The 24,051-nt window shown below is 34.4% G+C and overlaps 1 protein-coding gene across 1 annotated transcript in view; it reads left to right on the forward strand.

The window, feature by feature from the left end:
• LOC128237775 (neurogenic locus Notch protein-like) overlaps positions 1-24,051 on the forward strand; it is a 123,754-nt gene that overhangs the window by 73,563 nt on the left and 26,140 nt on the right. The window contains exons 21-31 of the mRNA XM_052953360.1: positions 6,422-6,586; positions 6,997-7,068; positions 7,401-7,565; positions 7,976-8,047; positions 8,380-8,544; positions 8,960-9,031; positions 9,355-9,519; positions 16,465-16,632; positions 16,892-17,056; positions 17,235-17,399; positions 23,805-23,969. Coding sequence (XP_052809320.1) covers positions 6,422-6,586; positions 6,997-7,068; positions 7,401-7,565; positions 7,976-8,047; positions 8,380-8,544; positions 8,960-9,031; positions 9,355-9,519; positions 16,465-16,632; positions 16,892-17,056; positions 17,235-17,399; positions 23,805-23,969 — 1,539 coding nt within the window. The remainder of the gene's footprint in view (positions 1-6,421; positions 6,587-6,996; positions 7,069-7,400; positions 7,566-7,975; positions 8,048-8,379; positions 8,545-8,959; positions 9,032-9,354; positions 9,520-16,464; positions 16,633-16,891; positions 17,057-17,234; positions 17,400-23,804; positions 23,970-24,051) is intronic.

Raw genomic sequence — 24,051 nt, forward strand, 5'->3', positions numbered from 1 at the left:
CAGAATTTAAAGATTGGCTATAATATTGAGCTAGATTACAAACAAATCATGCATTTTCTTTTATTTTTATTTCTTCAAGACACTTATGTCTGCAAAACCCGGCATTGCCGTCCAGGGCAGACAAACCAAATTGAATCTCTTTTCAAAATTATAGACAAATGTATGCTATTTCAGAATTTAAAGATTGGCTATAATATTGAGCTAGATTACAAACAAATCATGCATTTTCTTTTATTTTTATTTCTTCAAGACACTTATGTCTGCAAAACCCGGCATTGCCGTCCCTGGCAGACAAACCAAATTCAATCTCTTTACAAGATTATAGAAAATTTATGCTATTTCAGAATTTTAAGTTTAAGATATTTAGCTAGAATTCAAACAAATCATGCATTTTCTTTTGTTTTTATTAATGTCTTCAAGAGACATTTGTGTGCAAAACATAGTGTTGCCGGCCCTGACTGACAAACTAAATTAAATCTCTTTTCAAAATTATAGAGAAATATATGATATTTCAGTGTTTAAAGATTGGGTATAATATTTAGCTAGATTTCAAACAAATCAAGCATTTTCTTTTATTTTTATGTCTTCAAGACACTTATGTCTGCAAAACCCGGCATTGCCGTCCCTGGCAGACAAAAAAAAATGAATCTCTTCAAAATTATAGACAAATGTATGATATTTCAGTGTTTAAAGATTGGGTATAATATTTAGCTAGATTTCAAACAAATCAAGCATTTTCTTTTATTTTTATGTCTTCAAGACACTTATGTCTGCAAAACCCGGCATTGCCGTCCCTGGCAGACAAACCAAATTCAATCTCTTTACAAGATTATAGAGAAATGTATCATTTTAGAATTTAAAGATTGGGTATAATATTTAGCTAGATTTCAAACAACTCATGTATATTCTTTTATTTTATGTCTTCAAGTCACTTATGTCTGCAAAACCCGGAATTGCCGTCCCAGACAGACAAATCAAATTGAATGTCTTTTCAAATTTATAGAAAAATGTATGCTATTTCAGAATTTATTAAATATAACATTTAATACTTAGCTAGAATTTAAGGAAATCGGGCATTTTCTTTGGTTTTTATTTATATCTTCAAGACCCTTATGTCTGCAAAACACGGCATTTCCGTCCCTGGCAGACAAACCAAATTCAATCTCTTTACAAGATTAAAAAATTCATGCTATTTTAGAATCTTTAAAAGATTAAAATATTTAGCTAGAATTCAAACAAATCATGCATTTTCTTTGATTTGTATGAATGTCTTCAAGAGACATGTGCAAAACCCAGTATTGCCGCCCCGACATACAAACCAAATTAAATCTCTTTTCAAAATTATAGAGAAATGTATGCTATTTCAGAGTTTAAAGATGTTAATTCTGAATATAAAGATTAGCCATAATTAAAACAAATCATGCATTCTTTTATTTCTATGTCTTCAAGACACTTATGTCTGCAAAACCCGGCATTGCCGTCCCAGGTAGATAAACCAGATTGATTCTCTTTTGAAAATTATAGAGAAACGCATGTTATTTCATAATTTAAAGATAAAGTTTAAATAAAATAGTTAATAAATAAAATCGTGTGAAAACAGAGGTTCGCGGTCAATTAACTTAATAGCTAAACAATCTTCTTTTTTTTCAGAAATTCAAATCTTAGTAGCTTCTAGTCTATTTCAAACATTCCCGAACAGTCATAGTTTCGAATCCAACACTGGTCTGGGCTAAATATTACACTAGCTCGAAATGATGACATTTTGTACTATTTATGTATAATGTTATTTTGGATGAATTAATAAAACGATGTCTGAGATACATTATATGAATAATTTACGACGTTTTAATAATATTCGATAATCAATAAATATAACTCAACCGTTTTAAATTGATAATATATTCCAATCTTGTTGCAAACTTTTGGCAGAGATCTTCGGTCAACACATAGACAATAAATTTGATAAAACATATCAGAACGAATTCTTAATCATATCTTATATATGCATAAAATAAACCGTTTTTATTAAAACTTACTTGTTGTGATTTGTCAGGCTCAAGTGTCATGCAGTAATTGAAATACACAACGTTACTTGACATTTTCACCTGAAAAAACATAGGAAATTTGAACATCTGGACACAAATATTATACCCAAAACACTCAATCAAAACAATGTAATACAGAATGTTTTTAGAAAATATTCAATAACAATTAAAAAATGATACTTTTTGAGAAATACTTTAAAGCAAATAAAAGAAACAAACAAAAAATATTAAATGTTGTGCAGGTGTTATTTAATACAGTCGAAACTCGTTATCTCATGGCTCGATATCCTCGTTGGCTCGAACCAGATTAAAAGGACCGATTTTTTTTTACTCTTTGTTCATATAAAATTCGATCGGATGGCTCGATAACTTGAGGGTCGATATTTCTCCACGCTCGAAGTCATTTTCGCGGTCCCAAGTAAGAATTTCACACTTTGTGGGAAATATTTGCTTGGGTTGATGTCATTCTCGCGGGTTCAGTTAAGAATCTCACACCTTGGTTTGTTTGCGTGCGAATCGATTAAAATTGCTTGACTGGTATAATAGTTATTACCAAATTTAAATGTTTTTTACAGTTTGAATAAACATGCCATCACTTTAAGTTCTGTCTCTAATTGTTATCCATCTATAAATTTCTAAGCCTTTAGATACAGCTTATAAGCTATGTTTGTGTTACCCACTGTTTAAAATTGCTTGTTTGTTGTTTCGCATAAATGTATTTTTATAATAAATAAAAAAAAAATCAAAATGATATTTTCTAAGTATCGAATAAGTCATGTTACGGATATAGCGTAGCAAATAACAAACGCTGTAAAAAATACTTTTTGTAATTAATACAAAAATAACATTCTGTAAACAATCCCGCTTGGCTCGATATTCTCGAGGCTCGAAGTATTTTGGCCGATCCCTAAAATATCGAGCTATCGAGTTTCGACTGTAATTAACTTTAATGAACAGAACAATGATATCAACAAAACATTAATAGATTTAAAAGATTAATGTATTAAAAGATAATTGATATTTTTACAACAAACTGTAATACTTGTGAATAACAAATTAAGTGCATCAATTATCTATTTTATATTATACAATACAATATCTTTTATTGCTGAGAAACAAATTACATGTTTATAGCAAATAAACAAACAAATTGAATATTTTATTTCAAAGTTATTATTCATACATGTAATTATGTTTAAACACCTTTCTATTCACAGATACTGACAATGAGCGACATTTAATTAAAGTTAATTGTACAATTGATTATTTTCTTTGAATGATGTGTTGTTAGTGTAGGTAATTCAATCTTTAGTAAGCATTATCCTCGTAGAATCATATCTTCTAGTTAGCACCCTCAAATTGTAAACAATCCATGCGATTACATATATTATTGGCATAGAAAATATAATTTTATACAGAGTATATTAATTTTCTTGTATCGGCTTAATATTAAGAAATAAAATGATCGTAAAACATGAATTCTGTATACGTCGATTTTTCAACTGCTTGCAAAAACATATTATGAAATAGAAAATCATTCACTTAAGAATTAGTAATATTTTTTTGGGGAGTCTTTATTTTCATTAACTTTTTGTTTTTAGTTGAACTAAATTGGAAATAACATGTAGAAGTATTTTGATTTAACCGGATTCAACAAAGATTAATTTCGGGGCTCTGGTGTATACTGCATTGCCATCTTACGTTCAAACGAAAAATCATAAATTTTGGTTTCCTTTTTAATGCTAAAATTGAATATGTTTATTTTACTGCTAAACATTCAATTTGTATTGTTTGCGAAAAGATATTGATAAATTCCTTGATATTTCTTTTACAATTAAAGATATGAAATTTAACTCTTATTTATATATTAAGGTAGTCAGCTAAAATATACACTAGTTGATAGTGCATATGGTGTCACAAGGGCCATAAAAGGGGACAGGATATGCCGCGAACGTATAACTTTATGGGCGTGACTACCTAATTAAATCGCAATTTGACAGAATATTGCCCTCAGCCAATCAGAGAGAAGATTCAAAAAAGAAGGGTCTGCCGGTTCGATTGGGGGAGGGGCTTACCAATCTCTTTAGTTTCCGACACAATTCAACTTAAACTTCATGTTTTGTACTTTTCGGATTTCATTTAAAACCACATGTTTTATTCAATTATAATATAGAGCTTGAGCACATTTTAAGAATTTTGATACCAAACACGTCCTTTTTAGCTATAAAATGACAAGTACTGTTTTTTCAGTCCGATTGGCAGACATGAATCAAATGAAATCTTGTGAATCTTGTGCATCATTATCGCGTCTAAATAAAAACATGGAGGTTTGTAATGTTTGAAATGGCGTTAATTTACAAAAATAAAATACTGAAGGTTTCAGTTGCACTTTTGCTAGGATACAATGTACAATGTCATTCATTAATTAGTATATTAATTAATTCTTTCGTTCGATCGTTCGTTGGTTTCATCCGTCTGTCATCCATCCATCTTCGTTCGTTCTTTCGTTCGTTCGTTCGTTCGTTCTGTTCGTATCACTTACTCACTCATTTATATCCTTCACTGTTACGGAGCTACACTTTAATGTGAAAATATATGAGATATGAACAATAAAACATTCATCGCAAAATTACTTGAGGTAAAGATACGTAACTTTATCAATATTTACATAATAGATAACTGTTAAGTCGTTATTAGATATAAAAGAAGTCTTGAACTGTCATGCATTTCACAGTTAAATACCATAATTATCATGACGTGATGAACATCATGTCACACAGCACTGGTAAATGGATTCAATTTCTTAAAAAAAACATTTGAAATACATAAGAAATATTCAAAATATATTTCACTCGCGAACATGATAACTTACATTCTTACTCGTGAACATTATTAATTATGGTGATCAGTGGGTGAAACTATTTTTTTTATCTTAAACTGAAATAAAAAGATAGCCTTAAAATTGGGAAAACTTATGTGACGGAATGTTTCAAACACCAACAACAATATTTTGTTTTAAATTACGACCAATTATAACTGCATGCACATATTTTCAATGGGGTTATTAAAAACATTCCTAACAGCAGCATGTCATTTCAGTACCAAACACAATACAGCCTTAAGCTGACATATTTCCCGTCAACCAATTTTTATATGACCCTTTAAAGAATTTAAGATCACTATCTGTAAGCGGTGCTTTATGATCTTTACCGCCCTTCCGGTCTATGAACAGTTGGGTGCAGTAAAACACCATGGCGCATACGCGTGAAACATGGAAAACAATCTAAATATACATAGATCTCATTTTTTATGCAGCCAGCGTTCTTTGTGGATATGTACACGAGCCCGCAAATTTGCAATGTTCTTGTTTATAAATAGGATAGTCAATAGGAGTGGAATAGTAGCAGTCTTTGTACTTTTATATGTTGAAATAAGGTAAATTGAATTGAAAAGTACCTTGTTAATTTAATTTCAATGATGTTGATTTAATGTCAAAATGCTTAGAAAGATTGCAACACTAAGCAATCGGTACATGCGGTATGACAAAGTGTTAAATAGAAGTTAAAAGCGTAAATTGCACAGACGATACATTATTTGACGGGTCTTTTTAATCATAGCAAGTTGTATACTGTTATTATCAGCTTTTGTTAGTAATTTCAAAACAACATGATCATTATCGCACATTTTAAATATATTAAATACAACAATTATTCCCTCGAAATTGTCCGCAGTAAAATTTCATAGACAAATTGAAGACACGCAGACGTGGTAGTAGCTGTTCATGCAATTATATATTTTTATATTTAAATATTATTTCTTTCAAATTAATATTTTTTATTCTAATGAATATAGTCTTAATTAACAACAAACATTTAATTTTTTCCAATAAAAACGATGATTTAAGCTATCGATAAATTTATGAATCGGTACAGGCAGCGCCTGCCACTGACGGCATCGCCTGCGTATGTCGATACAGGCAACGCCGGTATTTGACCGTGATTGCCTACCGTCTTGAGGCCTTGTCTGTCTGCCCGTCAGGAAAAAGTTGGATTATACTGTAATAACTTAGATATATGCAATATAAAGGTAACATGGTAATGTGGATAGTATTTTTTAGCTCACCTTAGCCGTAGGCCCAGGTTGAGCAATAGATTTTGGACAACCACTATCGATTGTCGCCCACATAGCATTGTCAGCGACGATTTGTCGATTGTACTCGATAACTGTTTCATCACTAGCCCTTATTCTTTCAACCCAGCTCTAACTCACAATCTGCCATTAAACAGTATACAGAAGCCTGACATGAAGATTATGCTTTGTCTGTTTTAAAATTTGATATTAGAAAGTACATCAGTCTCTGTTTATAATCTTTTCAGAGGGCACCTCCATAGGTGGAGCATGTACAGTGCCTGGGATCGGTTCAGTTGGCCCCGCCTGTAGTGCCTCAAATTCACAATGTACAGGGTCCAGTGGTGAGGGTCAAGGAACTTGTTCTTGCTTGAGTGGAAATTACCAGTCCGCCACAAACGTTTGCAGTCCAAGTATGAAGTTTACTTAACCTTATAATATAAAGTTTACATTTTATATTAAATTTGACTCTGACATTGTTCACGGTTGTTTGTATTCCAATTTCTGTATGATTGCCTTGTCTTAAAAGGTTTTCCATTCTATATATGATAAACCTAATTGTTCAAAAGTAAGCACAACTTGTATGGCACTTGACCTCTAATTTTAAGCTTCAGGTTGGTTAAATATACAAATGAAGGTTGGTAAAATATAGAATCAGACATGTTAAAACGTTTAAAATGAGGTTTGGTTAAAAAAGTGAGATGAGGACTGGTAATGCTTTGGCACAGCTTTTGTATAAGTTTACTTTTACCCTCCACAAGAGCTCATGGTATTTTTAACAATATTTAACATTCTAGTTATTAGTCCCCTTCTGGTTTCACAGGAGGGGACTACAGGCTTACAACCCATCAGTCTGTCCGTCTGTCTGTCTTGTCTGTCTGCCCGTCAGGAAAAAGTTGGATTATACTGTAATAACTTAGATATATGCAATCTTTAGGTTACATGGTAATGTGGATAGTATTTTATAGCTCACCTTAGTCGTAGGCCCAGGTTGAGCAATAGATTTTGGACAACCACTATCGATTGTCGCCGACATAGCATTGTCAGCGACGATTTGTCGATTGTACTCGATAATTGTTTCATCACTAGCCCTTATTCTTTCAACCCAGCTCTAACTCACAATCTGCCATTAAACAGTATACAGAAGCCTGACATGAAGATTATGCTTTGTCTGTTTTATAATTTGATATGAGAAAGTACATCAGTCTCTGTTTATAATCTTTTCAGAGGGCACCTCCATAGGTGGAGCATGTACAGTGCCTGGGATCGGTTCAATTGGCTCCGCCTGTAGTGCCTCAAATTCACAATGTACAGGGTCCAGTGGTGAGGGTCAAGGAACTTGTTCTTGCTTGAGTGGAAATTACCAGTCCGCCACAAACATTTGCAGTCCAAGTATGAAGTTTACTTAACCTTATAATATAAAGTTTACATTTTATATTAAATTTGACTCTGACATTGTTCACGGTTGTTTGTATTCCAATTTTTTTATGATTGCCTTGTCTTAAAAGGTTTTCCATTCTATATATGATAAACCTAATTGTTCATAAGTAAGCACAACTTGTATGGCACTTGACCTCTAATTTTAATTTTTTTGTTGGTAAAATATACAAATGAAGGTTGGTAAAATATAGAATCAGACGTGTTAAAACGTTTAAAATGAGGTTTGGTGAAAAAAGTGAGATGAGGACTGGTAATGCTTTGACACAGCTTTTGTATAAGTTTACTTTTACCCTCCACAAGAGCTCATGGTATTTTTAACAATATTTAACATTCTAGTTATTAGTCCCCTTCTGGTTTCACAGGAGGGGACTATAGGCTTACAACACATCAGTCTGTCCGTCTGTCTGTCTTGTCTGTCTGCCCGTCAGGAAAAAGTTGGATTATACTTTAATAACTCAGATATATGCAATATAAAGGTAACATGGTAATGTGGATAGTATTTTTTAGCTCACCTTAGCCGTAGGCCCAGGTTGAGCAATAGATTTTGGACAACCACTATCGATTGTCGCCGACATAGCATTGTCAGCGACGATTTGTCGATTGTACTCGATAATTGTTTCATCACTAGCCCTTATTCTTTCAACCCAGCTCTAACTCACAATCTGCCTTTAAACAGTATACAGAAGCCTGACATGAAGATTATGCTTTGTCTGTTTTAAAATTTGATATTAGAAAGTACATCAGTCTCTGTTTATCATCTTTTCAGAGGGCACCTCCATAGGTGGAGCATGTACAGTGCCTGGTATCGGTTCAGTTGGCCTCGCCTGTAGTGCCTCAAATTCACAATGTACAGGGTCCAGTGGTGAGGGTCAAGGAACTTGTTCTTGCTTGAGTGGAAATTACCAGTCCGCCACAAACGTTTGCAGTCCAAGTATGAAGTTTACTTAACCTTATAATATAAAGTTTACATTTTATATTAAATTTGACTCTGACATTGTTCACGGTTATTTGTATTCCAATTTCTGTATGATTGCCTTGTCTTAAAAGGTTTTCCATTCTATATATGATAAACCTAATTGTTCATAAGTAAGCACAACTTGTATGGCACTTGACCTCTAATTTTAAGCTTCATGTTGGTTAAATATACACATGAAGGTTGGTAAAATATAGAATCAGACATGTTAAAACGTTTAAAATGAGGTTAAAAGTGGTTAAAAAAGTGAGATGAGGACTGGTAATGCTTTGGCACAGCTTTTGTATAAATTTACTTTTACCCTCCACAAGAGCTCATGGTATTTTAAACAATATTTAACATTCTAGTTATTAGTCCCCTTCTGGTTTCACAGGAGGGGACTACAGGCTTACAACCCATCAGTCTATCCGTCTGTCTGTCTTGTCTGTCTGCCCGTCAGGAAAAAGTTGGATTATACTGTAATAACTTAGATATAAAGGTAACATGGTAATGTGGATAGTATTTTTTAGCTCACCTTAGCCGTAGGCCCAGGTTGAGCAATAGATTTTGGACAACCACTATCGATTGTCGCCGACATAGCATTGTCAGTGACGATTTGTCGATTGTACTCGATAATTGTTTCATCACTAGCCCTTATTCTTTCAACCCAGCTCTAACTCACAATCTGCCATTAAACAGTATACAGAAGCCTGACATGAAGATTATGCTTTGTCTGTTTTATAATTTGATATTAGAAAGTACATCAGTCTCTGTTTATAATCTTTTCAGAGGGCACCTCCATAGGTGGAGCATGTACAGTGCCTGGGATCGGTTCAATTGGCTCCGCCTGTAGTGCCTCAAATTCACAATGTACATGGTCCAGTGGTGAGGGTCAAGGAACTTGTTCTTGCTTGAGTGGAAATTACCAGTCCGCCACAAACGTTTGCAGTCCAAGTATGAAGTTTACTTAACCTTATAATATAAAGATTACATTTTATATTAAATTTGACTCTGACATTGTTCACGGTTGTTTGTATTCCAATATTTTTATGATTGCCTTGTCTTAAAAGGTTTTCCATTCTATATATGATAAACCTAATTGTTCATAAGTAAGCACAACGTGTATGGCACTTGACCTCTAATTTTAATTTTTTTGTTGGTAAAATATACAAATGAAGGTTGGTAAAATATAGAGTCAGACATGTTAAAACGTTTAAAATGAGATTTGGTGAAAAAAGTGAGATGAGGACTGGTAATGCTTTGACACAGCTTTTGTATAAGTTTACTTTTACCCTCCACAAGAGCTCATGGTATTTTTAACAATATTTAACATTCTAGTTATTAGTCCCCTTCTGGTTTCACAGGAGGGGACTATAGGCTTACAACCCATCAGTCTGTCCGTCTGTCTGTCTTGTCTGTCTGCCCGTCAGGAAAAAGTTGGATTATACTGTAATAACTCAGATATATGCAATCTATAGGTAACATGGTAATGTGGATAGTATTTTTTAGGTCACCTTAGCCGTAGGCCCAGGGTTAGGTATAAGGATCGATGAATGTTCATCGTCTGTCGTCTGCGTCCGTCCACACTTAGTTTGTTAACACTCTAGTGGTCACATTATTGCCTCAATTGTCACGAAACATGGTCAGGATGTTTGACCCAGTAAGTACCCAGATGAGTTCGAATATGGGTCATCTGGGATGAAAAACTAGGTCACATGACCCCAAAAAAGGAAAATATTGTTAACACTCTAGAGGCTACTTTTTCAGTCCAAATATCCTGGTAATTTGTCCGAAATGTTGATTTGTTGATTTCTAAAATGTAAAAAATGTAAGAGAAATTAATTGAATATACATAGCAAACATAACGTTTACATTACTTTAGGCCTAGTTTAAGGAATGTTTGGCATGATAATCCTCTGCTTTGCATCTCCTGCTAATTGCAATTGTGTCACAGTAGGGGACAATTTCCTGTGTATTCGTTTATTGGCTCAGGGCCATTTAGGGTCCATTTCTATTATAAAATATCCCAAACTGCACAGCACACAATATAAGAATAGTATTCAAATGCAGTTGATACATGTTATGCAGTAGGAGATTCTTACCGATTTCCTCGGAGTTTCGCGGTGTTTTCACTCCAAGTAATGTGGCGATTGTAATTATACGGTCCACTGATTAGCCTCGGAGGGTATTGTATTGTATATTTTATTGAGATTTTATACAATGGTTCTCATTCTACTTAAATGACCAAGTAAGATAACACTTTTTGCTTTAAATTCAGATAATGGCCCTTTTGTATTCGACATAGAAATCTGGTTAAGGTTTTGCTTAGGTACTCACTTTTAAGTCAATACCTCAGCGAATACATCATGTATTGCATTGAAACTTCATACACAGGCTCCCAACCATTCAACCTTCTTAATTAATCAAGTAAGATAACTTGATCTTGCATGTTATATAATTTTTGCACCTTTATTATTCGACTTAGAAATTCTGGTTATGGTAATGCATGTTAGCACACATAGGTTAATATCTCAGCAACTATTTGATGCATTGCATTTAGACTTGATACAATGGTACTCAACCACCCAACCTTCTTAATTAATCAAGTTAGATAACTCTATCTTGCATATTATATTATTTTTCCCCTTTATTATACGACTTATAATCTGGTTAAGGTAATGCATGTTAGCACACATAGGTTAATATCTCATAAACTACTTGAGGTATTGCATTGAGACTTTATACAATGGTACTCAACCATCCAACCTTCTTAATTAATCAAGTTAGATAACTCTATCTTGCATATAATATATATTTTGCCCCTTTATTATTCGACTTAGAAATTCTGGTTAAGGTTTTGCATGTTTAAGCACATATAGATTAATATCTCAACAACTACTTTTTTTATTGAATTGAGACTTAATACAGTGATCCATGCATGTTTCGCCAAACCTTTTCAACTTTACACTGAAAAGCGTCGGAATAGTCGAGCGCGCTGTCTCTGTGACAGCTCTTGTTTTTTTCTTTTGATGAATTTCATCCAAATTTCACAGAAAGGATATTATTTTACTTGCATTAGACTAAAACCTGTATCTCATATATTCTTTAAAACACCCTGGTGGAAAGTTATTTAATTTTCACTATTCTGCACAATGAAACACCTTGTTTTGACCATAACAAGGTCATTTTTGTTTTGATAAGATAAATATGGTTTTGAAGAACAGGTATCATAAAGCTTCATGTCATATTTACCTTTTAGAAAATGAGCTTATTTTTGTCAAATCAGAACTCACTTATGCCCCCATCACACTAGGCCACAGTCCCACTACCTCCTCAAAAATCTGGCAGGAAGCGGTCAGAACATGGTCAGAACATGGTCAACATAGAAGGAACGCAGTAGATACCGATAAGGAAGTAGTATGGTCATTATGGATGTGAAGAACTGTGAACAATTTAAAAAATAACGTAGTGAGGATGTCATTTAAAACATTACAATGTTCATGACAGAAGTTTATCATTTTGAGTTTCTAAACATTATTTGGTAATGTATTGCAAAGGGAGGCAAATGCTGCATGGTGTTTGAATAAGTGTGGTACACATTCCATACACCTACACTAATATAAAACGACATCGAATTCGTTAACAAAATGGTTATTATATCATTTATAAAAAACATGATTTTCTCTTAAACAAAATAAATTATTCTTACTTTGTGTATGGTCATTTATGATGGATGTGAAAATGTTTGAACAGGTTTAAAAAATAACGTAGTGAGGACGTGGTCAAATCAGAATGTAATAAGAACATATTAACAATGGCATTGACGTAGATTCGGCGTTACTAGAACCTAGTTAGAACTTGATTGACCCAGTGCAAACATGGGAAGTATAATTGAATAGCGTTCTCATTGTGTTGTCTCTAGGTTGTCATTGTGTTCTTGATAAGTTAATGGAGTTTCTCTCCATGCTTTTTCTATGACTAAAGTACATGTGTGCCACGTTATAGAAGACCTTGTTCAGTTGTTAACACGTTATTTCGGTGCTTAACATGACTTAGACATGTGTGAACCAGGTTCTTACCATGCACTGTCAGGTTCTGAACAGTGATCAATATAAATACTGGAGTCAACACCCCTATTACTTCATTTTAAACTGTAAATGACTGGTTATAAGACGATATCAATTATAAGATGCAGGCAAAAATATATGTGAAAAACTTGAGAAAAAACCTTTTAATCCATGTTATGGGTTATAAGACACATTGAAAAAATATTAAAATTGTCTGCCACCATTGGCCACCATGTTTGTTGACAGTGACAAAAAATACGATAGTTATTTTAAGCCATGCGTTACAAATACAAAGCAAATTATTCTTTCAGACGGTTTATCGTAAACGATAACTTGTCGAGAATAAAGAGTTTTGTAAAGCAGAAACCTTTTATTGTACGTGTTTCTTCTCAAAATGTCAACACCTACTTGAAAGTATAAAGAACGTGGCAAAGTGCGATTAAAACAAGACTATTATCGCAACAGTTTGTACTATTGGTATGTTAAACTGCTAAAAGGCAGTGTGAGCTTTTTACACCTTATCATAATACCACCGACCAAAATATTTCGACAGTGCACAGCTATGCTTCTTAACATACATGTTTAATTATTGTTTTTATACAAAAAAATCTTAACTGAATAATTTTAATCTTACAATAATAAAAATTTAAAATAATAACGTTTTAGGATATACCGTATCCCGATCTTCAACTGCATTTTAACCCGTATAAACTCAATCCAGATGATGTGAGTGACATCCCTTTCAACATAAATCTAAACAAACTATTTTTTTCACCATTTATTTCTCTGAAGAGCCAATTTCGGCCTGAAATCAACCTCAGAAAAAATGTCAAAAGCTTGTAACTTCATAAGACGCTGGCATTTTTTACATCAAAATCTCATGGAAAAAGTGCAGCCGTTTACAGTACCAAAACTAGATCAGACATTGTGAAACTTCAGAAAAAGTCGCGTTCATTTGGACCGACAGCCTCTGATATATAAAGAAAATTTGCCGGTCCGACAATATTTGTTTGAAAATTTGCTTTTTCAAAGCCAGTGTGTTGCTTATTTTACATTTACAAGAATTAAAAACATATAAGGATATTTAACAGTTAAACTTGAACACAAATAACAGTTCACAGAGCTTTATTCTTTCTGTTTGCCAGGTTTTGCCCTGGAATTAAAAAAAATTGACTCTCGCACTCAATCGTAATGAAAATTCTGATTGGTTGGCAATTTGTATTATTCGGACCGTACTGGTACCGTTTTTATAATCAACATATTCCAAAGGATAAGATTATTGTTTAGTACTCTATCATTTAAAATATTCCAATGTTCATGACAATTTTTTTTATCATTTTGAGATTCAAAACATCGCGCGATATATACATAATAGTAAACATTATATTTTTCGTATTTATGGTAATGTATTGCAAAGGGAGGCAAATGCTGCATGGTGTTTGACCTAGTGCGGTACGCATTCCGAAATCTACACGAATGGAAAACAACATGGGATTTGGAAACAAAATGGTTATTTGACAATATCATTGATAAAAACACAATTTTTTGTTAAACAAAATAAATTATTCTTACTTTTAAGTGGTGTTTGATAATTGATAAAGATTAAATCTTCATTATTTTTTACATCTGGTCGTGAAAACTGTCGGTCAGAAATTTAGTCGGACCGAGTTAAAATTTACCAGTCAGGACCATTGGACCGACGGTTTTCGCGATGTCTGCTAGATATGAATGAAAAATTGGCCAGTTATACATCGAACACTGTAACTCAATCACTATCACATTTTCAAATAAATTCAAGTCATAAGAAAGTAATGAGGACGTGATAAGCACTTAGTTAGCGCATAGTGCAATCATCCTGATGGTAGTTAAGATTCAGTGATCATCGACATTCCCAGGACATAGTGCAGTCTTCATGGTTTTCATCTAGTGTGATGGGCGTATTCGCTTTTTAATGCCCATTTCACTTTAGTCCTTGCCCAATTTAAATGTCAGCTAATGAAATAAAACTTAGAGTTCTATCAAATTATATGCCATTTCCACCAAACTTCAACTTGATTGGCCGTTAAGTTACCCTTGGACTATTAGTAGCTAATTTGTGATGGCCATTTATACTGATGAAGAAATTTCTTCCCAATGAAAAATTCAAGGTCATGACCACAGAAATTTTCTTTCATCCATCTCTGAGCAAAGATTCTCTCTATGCTTAGAGATAAATGAAAGAAAATTTCTGTGCATTATATCTTAACAGCTTTCTCCTTAACCTCCTATTTATGCAAATTAATCGGTTCACTTTGATTGTAATCAGACTTAATGATTAAAAAATTGAAATTTTATTACATACGGGCGAGCGGGAGGACGGACGGGCGGGTTTCTGTTGAATAACTTTAGTTAGCATTGATAGATTTTGATGAAACTTGGTGTGTAGGTAGGTTATGGGAAGAGCTAGCTTGGGATTGCTTTTGAGGGGGGTGGGGCTAAGGTCAAGGTCACTGTTACTAAAAATAGAAAAATGGTTTCTGCCCACTAACTTTAGTTAGCATTGATAGATATTGACGAAATTTGGTGTGTAAGTTGCTTATGTGAAGAGCTAGCTTGGAATTGCTTTTGAGTGGGGAGAGGCTAAGGTCAAGTTCACTATTACTTAAAATAGAAAAATGGTCAAGGTCACTGTTACTTACAATAGAAAAATGGTTTCTGCCCAATAACTTTAGTTAGCATTGACAGATATTTTTGAAACTTGGTGTGTAGGTAGCTTATGTGAAGAGCTAGCTTGGGATTGCTTTTGATGAGGGTGGGGCTAAGGTCAAGGTCGCCTGTTACTAAAAATAGAAAAATGGTTTCTGCCCAATAACTTTAGTTAGGATTGATAGATATTGACGAAAATTGGTATGAAGGTAGCTTATGTGAAGAGCTAGCTTGGGATTGCTATTGAGGGGGGTTGGAGCTAAGGTCAAGGTCGCCTGTTACTAAAAATAGAAAAATGGTTTCTGCCCAATATCATAAGTTAGCATTGATAGATATTGATGAAACTTAGTATGTAGGTAGCTTATGTGAAGAGCTAGCTTGGAATTGCTTTTGAGTGGGGAGGGGCTAAGGTCAAGGTCACTATTACTAAAAATAGAAAAATGATTTCCGCCAACAGTAATTTTCAGTTATGTCTCTTTTTGATAAAAGTAAAGATAAAGTCATACAACAAATTAATTGGCTATAATTTCTGATTGCCCATAACAAAAACCTGGTTTCGTCGCATTGCGGCGCTTCTAGTATTATTTGTTAGATAAAAATGTTGTTCCTATAATAATGGCAAAATGTAAGTGAAAATACCACTGACTTTATTTATCTAGGCATAAAGCTACATTCATGAAACTTGTTGTTTAGTGAGATAAAGCCTGTAAAAAAGTTTGTGTGTCATGTTTGTTTGTTGTTGGGCACAACATGTGGTTGCTATGACAACAGAAATATTGTGAATGTCTTTTCCATCCATCAGAAAAAAAAGATCATGCAAATAGTCAGTAAGTTTTAAAGTAAGTTATATTTATTTGTGTGTACAATTGTGCGTGGTTTGGGGCCAATAGGGATATAAGTTGGATTTTTGGAATTAATGTTTTCATGGCAACAAAGAAGACTATTATATTGCTAGTAGGTATAAATGACTTGATGAACAATGTTGCTTTAGCCATCTTTTCAGATGAACCTTTCCTAATGACCTAAAAAAACTTTTTGTTGTTCAAAGCTAACCATATCTTGGAAAAACTGCTTATCTCTGTCTCGAATTCCAACCAAGCCAATACCACATTCTTTCAGCTTACTTTTGATTCTATGATCTTTTCAGTCGGCACCTCCATAGGAGGATCTTGTACAGTGCCTGCCAGCACCGGTTCAAGTGGCTCCCCCTGTAGTGCCCCTGCCTCACAATGTACAGGGTCTAGTGGCGAGGGTCTTGGAAAGTGTTCTTGCTCGGATCAAAATTACCAGTCTGCCACAAACATGTGCAGTCCAAGTATTAACTCTATGTAACACTATTTACTATGATTTACAATTTACATTTAATAATTCATTTTCGCACTGATTTTGTTCAAACTTGGTTATAATGAAAGAAGAATTGCAACAAAATGTACCAGTCCCAATGAACTAAAATCCCTACTGGTTCAGAGAAATCCAAATGAGCAAAACTGCTTATTTCTTTGTCATGGTTTCAGACCTTGTTATCACCACATACTTTTTAGCCTCTCTGTTGATTCTGTTGATCATCTTTTCAGTTGGCACCACCATAGGAGGGTCCTGTACAAAACCTGGCACCGGCTCAATTGGCTCCGCCTGTAGTGCCCCAGCCTCACAATGTACAGGGTCTAGTGGCGAGGGTGCTGGAAGATGTTCTTGCTTGAGTGGAAACTACCAGTCGGCCACAAATGTGTGCAGTACAAGTATGAGGTTTACTTAACAATGTGATCTACAATTTAAGTTTAATGTTACCTTTTTCACATTTATTTTTTTTTCAAAATGTTTAATATTGAAAAGAAGCACTTTCTTTGTCATGGTTTCAGACCTTGTTATCACCACAAACTTTAGCCTCTCTGTTGATTCTGTTTATCTTCTTTTCAGTTGGCACCACCATAGGAGGGTCCTGTACACAACCTGGCACCGGTTCAGTTGGCTCCGCCTGTAGTGTCCAAAACTCACAATGTACAGGGTCCATTGGCGAGGGTCTTGGAAAGTGTTCTTGCTCGGATCAAAATTACCAGTCTGCCACAAACATGTGCAGTCCAAGTATGAACTTTACTTCACAAAATGATCTACAATTTCCAATTAATAATACTTTTTCACACTGACTGACAAGTTATGACCCCTCATTGACTTAGGAACTTTAGGATAAAGTTTAAGGGCTCATTGTGTTTGGTTTAAGTTTTGTGGCAAGTTGAGATTTACACTAATTACTTTTATACCCTTGATTCAATTGACTTAATACTTCACACAGTTGTTTATGGCCAATGCACAAATAGGTAACAAAACTCCATATAATCCTAAATTTCATACAAATTATGGCCTTTATTCAACTTAAAAAGTTAGGTTATAGTTTTTGGGCATTTTTGGGTTGAAACTCAGAACTTAAATATTACTCATTCAATGGCTTTCATACTTTAAACAATAGCCAATGCACAAAATTAGGTTACATAAGTCCATATTAACTCTTTAGACAAATTTGGCCCTTGATTGACCATTTTTTGAAAAATCGTCGTCAATTGATTGTCGTTGGAGGCCTTGGTTAAAGTTTGCGTTTAGGTTATTTACATAAAAACTTTCAAAGCAATCAGTTTGTAACTTGGGGAATGTGTTCATATAATAGCCTTCTTCACATTGTATCTGAAAGATGCTGAGTCTCAGGGTTCCCGCTGGCGATCGCCATTTGTGACAAAATCGCAAAAGGCAAAAGTGGCGACAACTTTTCAAATTTGGCGAATTTATGGAGACAACGATTATTTTTGAAAATATTTTCTTAAAATGACGTAAGCAGTGCCCAGGCGGCCTACATGATAATCGATTCTGTCACTGTCATAAATCAAGCGCATCTGCTGATGCAAATCTGATAAAAAGGGCAAGCAGTCACAGCCCAGTCAACACCTCGCTAATTATTGCGGAATTTTATTGCTTTCACGGATTAACAATGACATCCTTTAACTTTTATGTCTCTTATTAGTAAACGATTTTAAGATTTAGCTAAACAGCTTTGTTGTTGCGTAATTAACGTGTTAGTTTTAAAAATGCAAATCATAGAATTTGAGGTTGACGGAAAGACACATGATATGCAAATTTCATAATGACATTTACGCGCTAAAAATAGATTTGCTTTCGGTTTGGTCGCACTTTGTAATTGCTATAAATGCAACCTTTTAGGGGGTTAGAAAGTGTCAAAAAGATTAACAGAAGTATTGGGTATGCTTACAAATAAATATATCTAAATCCCATTTAATAAGGCTTCCAATAAATTGGCTGGAGTAAAGTGTAGACATTATTTTATTAGGACAGTATGGCCGTGTTTGACAATGTATATTTCTTTGAGTTTCCATTTATTTTAAATTTATCTCATAATTTCATAATTGTATTCTTTAATTCTATAACACTTTTGTATGCAGACATTAGACTGAAATCAACATATTGATGTTTATGTCGCATTTTTTGCAATATTTTTTAATTTATATCCTTGTCCATATATTTTGTCAATAGATAAACAATTTGCTAATATGCTTCATGTACAACACTATTATATTATCGTCGCATGACAATGTGCTAAATAAATGCAATTTAAGGCTCTTAAAAAGCTTAAATCCCATGAGCTTCAAGCCCCCTCTCAATCCCCACAAGGGCGCTGCCCTGGACCCGTAAAGGGGCCTTTCGCGGCCCCCTTAACCCCCTGCGAAAAAGTGGCGACAACTTATAAGAACCCAGGGGGAACCCTGAGTCTCACCTGTTTTTTGGGGTAAAAAACATGAATTTTGATAGATTATGGTTGATTTTGACAATTGGACATAGCTTGTTCTTTTTTAGCTCTACTGGCCAAAGGCTAGAGGGCTTATGCGGTGGTAATGTGTATGTCGTATGTGCGTCCGTTCGTCAGTGCGTGCGTCGGTGCATCTTTAAACAATTACTTGTGAACACGATACAGTCTTCAGTTTAGATTGTATGCCTTTTTAGCTCTATTGGCCAAAGACAAGAAGTGTCTGTCGTTCGCGCATCCATCTAAACGCAATTGCTTGTGAATGTTTGTTCAAATTAATCGCCCCAGGTGTCATTACTGGCCACGTCCCCTGGTTCACAGGTTTGGTATATTTTAATTAGGAAATGTTTGAAAATCTTTTTGTGTGTTCGTGCAGCTATCTAAACACAATTGCTTGTGAATGATTGTTCAAATTATGCCCCTGGGGTCATAACTGGCCACGCCCCTGGAATCACAGGTTTAGTATACATAAATTGGGAAATGTTGTAAAATCTTTTGTCTGAAACAGCTATGTAGACCCTTGCTATTTTGAATAAGGCATAATTTAGTGGTCCACTACCATGGTTGTTCAAATTATGCCCCTGGGGTCAAAACTGGTCCTGCCCCGGGGGTCACAAGTTTCCTAGAGACTAATTATTACTCCCCATTTAATGGGGAGACATATTGTTTTTGCCCTGTCCATCAGTCTGTCTGTACGTCACACTTTGTTTCCGCTTAGTAACTAAAGAATGCTTGCACCCAGGAACTTCATACTTGGTATGCTGGTTGGTCATGACCAGTTAAGATGAACCCTATTGATTTTAGGATCAGAAGGTCAAAGGTCAAGGTTGCCTTGACCTTGAGGTGAAGAAGCAGTTACTGCTCAGTAACTAAAGAATGCTTCCACCCAGGAACTTCATACTTGGTAAGCAAGTTGGTCATGACTAGCAGATGACCCATATTGATTTTGTGATCAGTCTGTCAGTCACTCAGTAAGTCTGTACGTCACACTTAGTTTCCGCTCAATAAATTAATTTTGAGATCAAAATGTCAAAGGTCAACGTTACCTTTAGGTAAAAAATGAAATGTTGGCGGTGACCTAAAGCTTAAAAATGGTTTCTGCTAAATAACTAAAGAACGCTTGTACGCAGGAACTTCATGCTTGGTATGCTAGTTGGTCATGACTAGTAGATGACTCCTATTGATTTTGAGATCAGTAGGTCAAAGGTCAAGGTCACCATGACCTTAAGGTAAAGAAACAGTTTTCATGACTAGTAGAAAAAGAAAACAACTCAAACTATGTTTGATGTCTTCACGGTTCCTGAAGCGAAGAAACACAAAGCAAATAAGACTCACAGAGGAAAAGGCTAACACCAGAGGTTGTGGATGACCTGCTTGTCATCAAATAAGAGGGGGGAGATATAAACAAATTCAATTTCAATGAGGCCTTGGTGCATTGGAGAAATGCAAAACAGTGTCTCATTTGTGCCATGTTTATAGTTTTGTTCTAAATGTTAAATGGTTCTGTCCAATATTTGAGAATACCGATGTCATGTGGATGTTACACCATGTATATAATGGGTAAATAAAACACTTTCATTTACAAGTTTTCATTTTTCCCTGGCAAAGATCATGGCCCTTCACTTTTGAAAATGGCCCATAATTTTCATGACTGCTGGGCAATCGGCCCCATCTTTTTCAATCCTTGGCAGAACACTGCAGTATAAAAGGTCAAAATTTTAAGTCACTGATCTTTTATTAGGCTTTAATGGGTGCTGTTAATGATGATACAGAAATTGAACCATTTCTGTTTTAATTCATAACATTTTTCCAAGATTTGAAGAGTTACTATCATTTTAATGTAAGACTCTATAGTCATCGTGTTTAATGGTTCAATCTTATCTTGTTGCTGAATATACATGGAAATCATTGATTTCTATAGGAAGAATCACATGGCACATCTCCAGTCCATTTGTCAAAGAGAACATGATTTTAACTTTAATTTTTAAACAGGCTTTTTCTCAGAAATTGGCAAAAGCTCTTTCTTCAAGGGAGTTTGAAAGTTCCTTGACTTCAAGGTGGCAAAGAGATCTCATCAAACCTAATGACGCATCAGAAATTGATGTGAAATACAATTTAATGATGCAACTGTACTTATATTATACATTTTGATGAGAATCAGCATATAATTCATGCCATGAACTCTTTGTTTGCTGTGCAAACTTGAATGGCATATTTATCATTTTTGAAGAATGTTTATGTGTCTATCTTAAAATATAATTGCAAAAACAAACACAACATGGTTGTACAGATTTGTAATTTATTGAAATATCTTAAAAAAAAATTGATTATAGTATAAAAAAAATATGTTGCTGGTGCTTAAAACTATCTAAATGACCATAACAGTACTCTGAACATACCCTTGTTCTTTTTGTTTTGATAAGCACATGCCATTGCATTTCCTGTGATTAAAACAAAACTTTTGTTTAGAAATTTAAACGTAAATGGAATCTAATGTTTGATGATGCCTGTGTACAAAAATCATTTTTTACAAATCCAAAATCAAAGTAATTGCCTATATACAGTTGCAAAAGGTGTTAAAGTGATTAAGGTAGATTTATAGTCCTTTCAAACTTTTTACTAAAAGCAGGGTTATTGTTTATTATGAATGATCGCCATATTAAAATAGGTTTTAATTATATTAAAGATTTGATTTATCCATATAATGATTGTACTAAACACGGCTGATATAGTAATGGTAGGCACGATTCCGTGCGTGTGTGTGTGCGTGCGTCCGTCCGTCCGTCCGACATTCATTTCTTTGCATCTCCTCTTACATTTCTCATGCGATTTCTACCAAACTTTCACAGATTGATGATCATAAAGTGAAGCAGCGCATATTGTCGGGCTTTTAGGATTCAACCATTTTTGAAAGAGCTATAGCTCTTTGTTTTGTTTATTTTACATTTAAAATTGGTTTCTTCGCAACTCCTCTGACGTTTTTCATTCGATTTCTACCAAACTATCACAGATTGATGATCATAAAGTAAAGCAGCGCATATTGTCGGGCTTTCCTGATTTGACAATTTTTGAAAGAGTAATTGCCCTTTGCTTATCTTACATTTAAAATTGGTTTCTTCGCAACTCCTCTTACGTTTTTCATGCGATTTCTACCAAACTTTCACAGATTGATGATCATAAAGTGAAGCAGCGCAGCATATTGTCGGGCTTTCCTGACTTGACAATTTTTAAAAGAGTTATTGCCCTTTGCTTATTTTACATTTAAAATTGGTTTCTTCGCAACTCCTCTTACGATTTTCATCTGATTTCTACCAAACTTTTACAGATTAATGATCATAACGTGAAGCAGCGCATATTGTCGGGCTTTCCTGATTCGACCATTTTTGAAAGAGTTATTGCCCTTTGCTTATTTTACATTTAAAATTGGTTTCTTCGCAACTCCTCTTACGATTTTCATATGATTTCTACCAAACTTTCACAGATTGATGATCATAAAGTGAAGCAGCGCATATTATCGGTATTTCCTGACTTGACCATTTTTGAAAGAGTTATTGCCCTTTGCTTATTTTACATTTAAAATTGGTTTCTTCGCAACTCCTCTTACGTTTTTCATGCGATTTCTACCAAACTTTCACAGATATATGATCATAAAGTGAAGCAGCGCAATATATATTGTCTGGCTTTTGAGATTTGACCATTTTTGAAAGAGTTATTGCCCTTTTTTTACATTTGAAATTGTCATCTTCACAACTCCTCTTACATTTTTCATGCAATTTCTACCAAACTTTTACAGATTGATGACTATATAGTGACACAGCGCATATTATCGGGCTTTCGCGATTCAACCACTTTTGAAAGAGTTATTGCCCTTTCTTTATTTTACATTTAAATTTGATTTTTTTGCAATTCCTTACATTTATGACTATATAGTGACACAGCGCATATTGTCAGGCTTATGCAATTTGACCTTTTTGAAAGAGTTATTGCCCTTTCTTAATTTTACGCATTTCTTATGTTCCTGAGAAACTACCCTTATCATTGATTGGCTTTCGTTACAAAAAATGTCCCCATGAGGCGGGGGATATAGCTGTCTGTGACCGCTCTTGTTTTTATTTAAATTCATAAGGAAAAAAATATTTTTCACTCTTTGCTCAAAACAGGTTAAAATTATATATTTTTATTTTTTTCCGCTTGCTCGCTCCAATTTTTTTTGACAAAAATCCAAGGAACGAAACATTAATTTGGTGTGGTCTTATTGGTTTTTAGCGTGACTATTTGAACAATAGGTGGGCTATACTACTCACCCCAGCGTCGGCTTCGGCGTCCGGTTAAAGTTTTAGGGCAAGTTGGGATTTTCACTTATAAGTCCAATACCCTTCATTCAATTGACTTAATACTTCACACAGTTGTTCAGGGCCATCACATGATGAGGTTAGATAACTCCATATTATTCTTTACACAGATTATGGCCCCTGATTGACTATGGAACTTAGGTTAAAGTTTTAGGGCAGGTTGGGATATTTATTAATAACTTCTATACCCTTTGTTCAATTGACTTAATACTTCACACAGTTGTTCAGGACCATCACACAATGAGGGTATTTGTTTGTTGTGGATTCTAACCTCTCCAAGACCATTTATATTATGCTTACAGTGGATTTTGTTTTTCATCCTTTCAGTTGGCACCTCCATAGGGGTCTCATGTACAAAACCTAGCAGTGGCTCAATTGGCTCCCCCTGTAGTGCCCCTGCCTCACAATGTACAGGGACCAGTGGCGAGGGTGCTGGAACGTGTTCTTGCTTGATTGGATATTACCCGTCGGCTACAAACGTGTGCAGTACAAGTATGGACTTTACTTATCAAATATGATCTACAATTCAAATTTAATGTTAATTTGATGAATATATAAATTTATATATATATAT

The sequence above is a fragment of the Mya arenaria genome, chromosome 6 (assembly GCF_026914265.1).
Source record: "Mya arenaria isolate MELC-2E11 chromosome 6, ASM2691426v1".
Lineage (NCBI taxonomy): Eukaryota > Metazoa > Mollusca > Bivalvia > Myida > Myidae > Mya > Mya arenaria.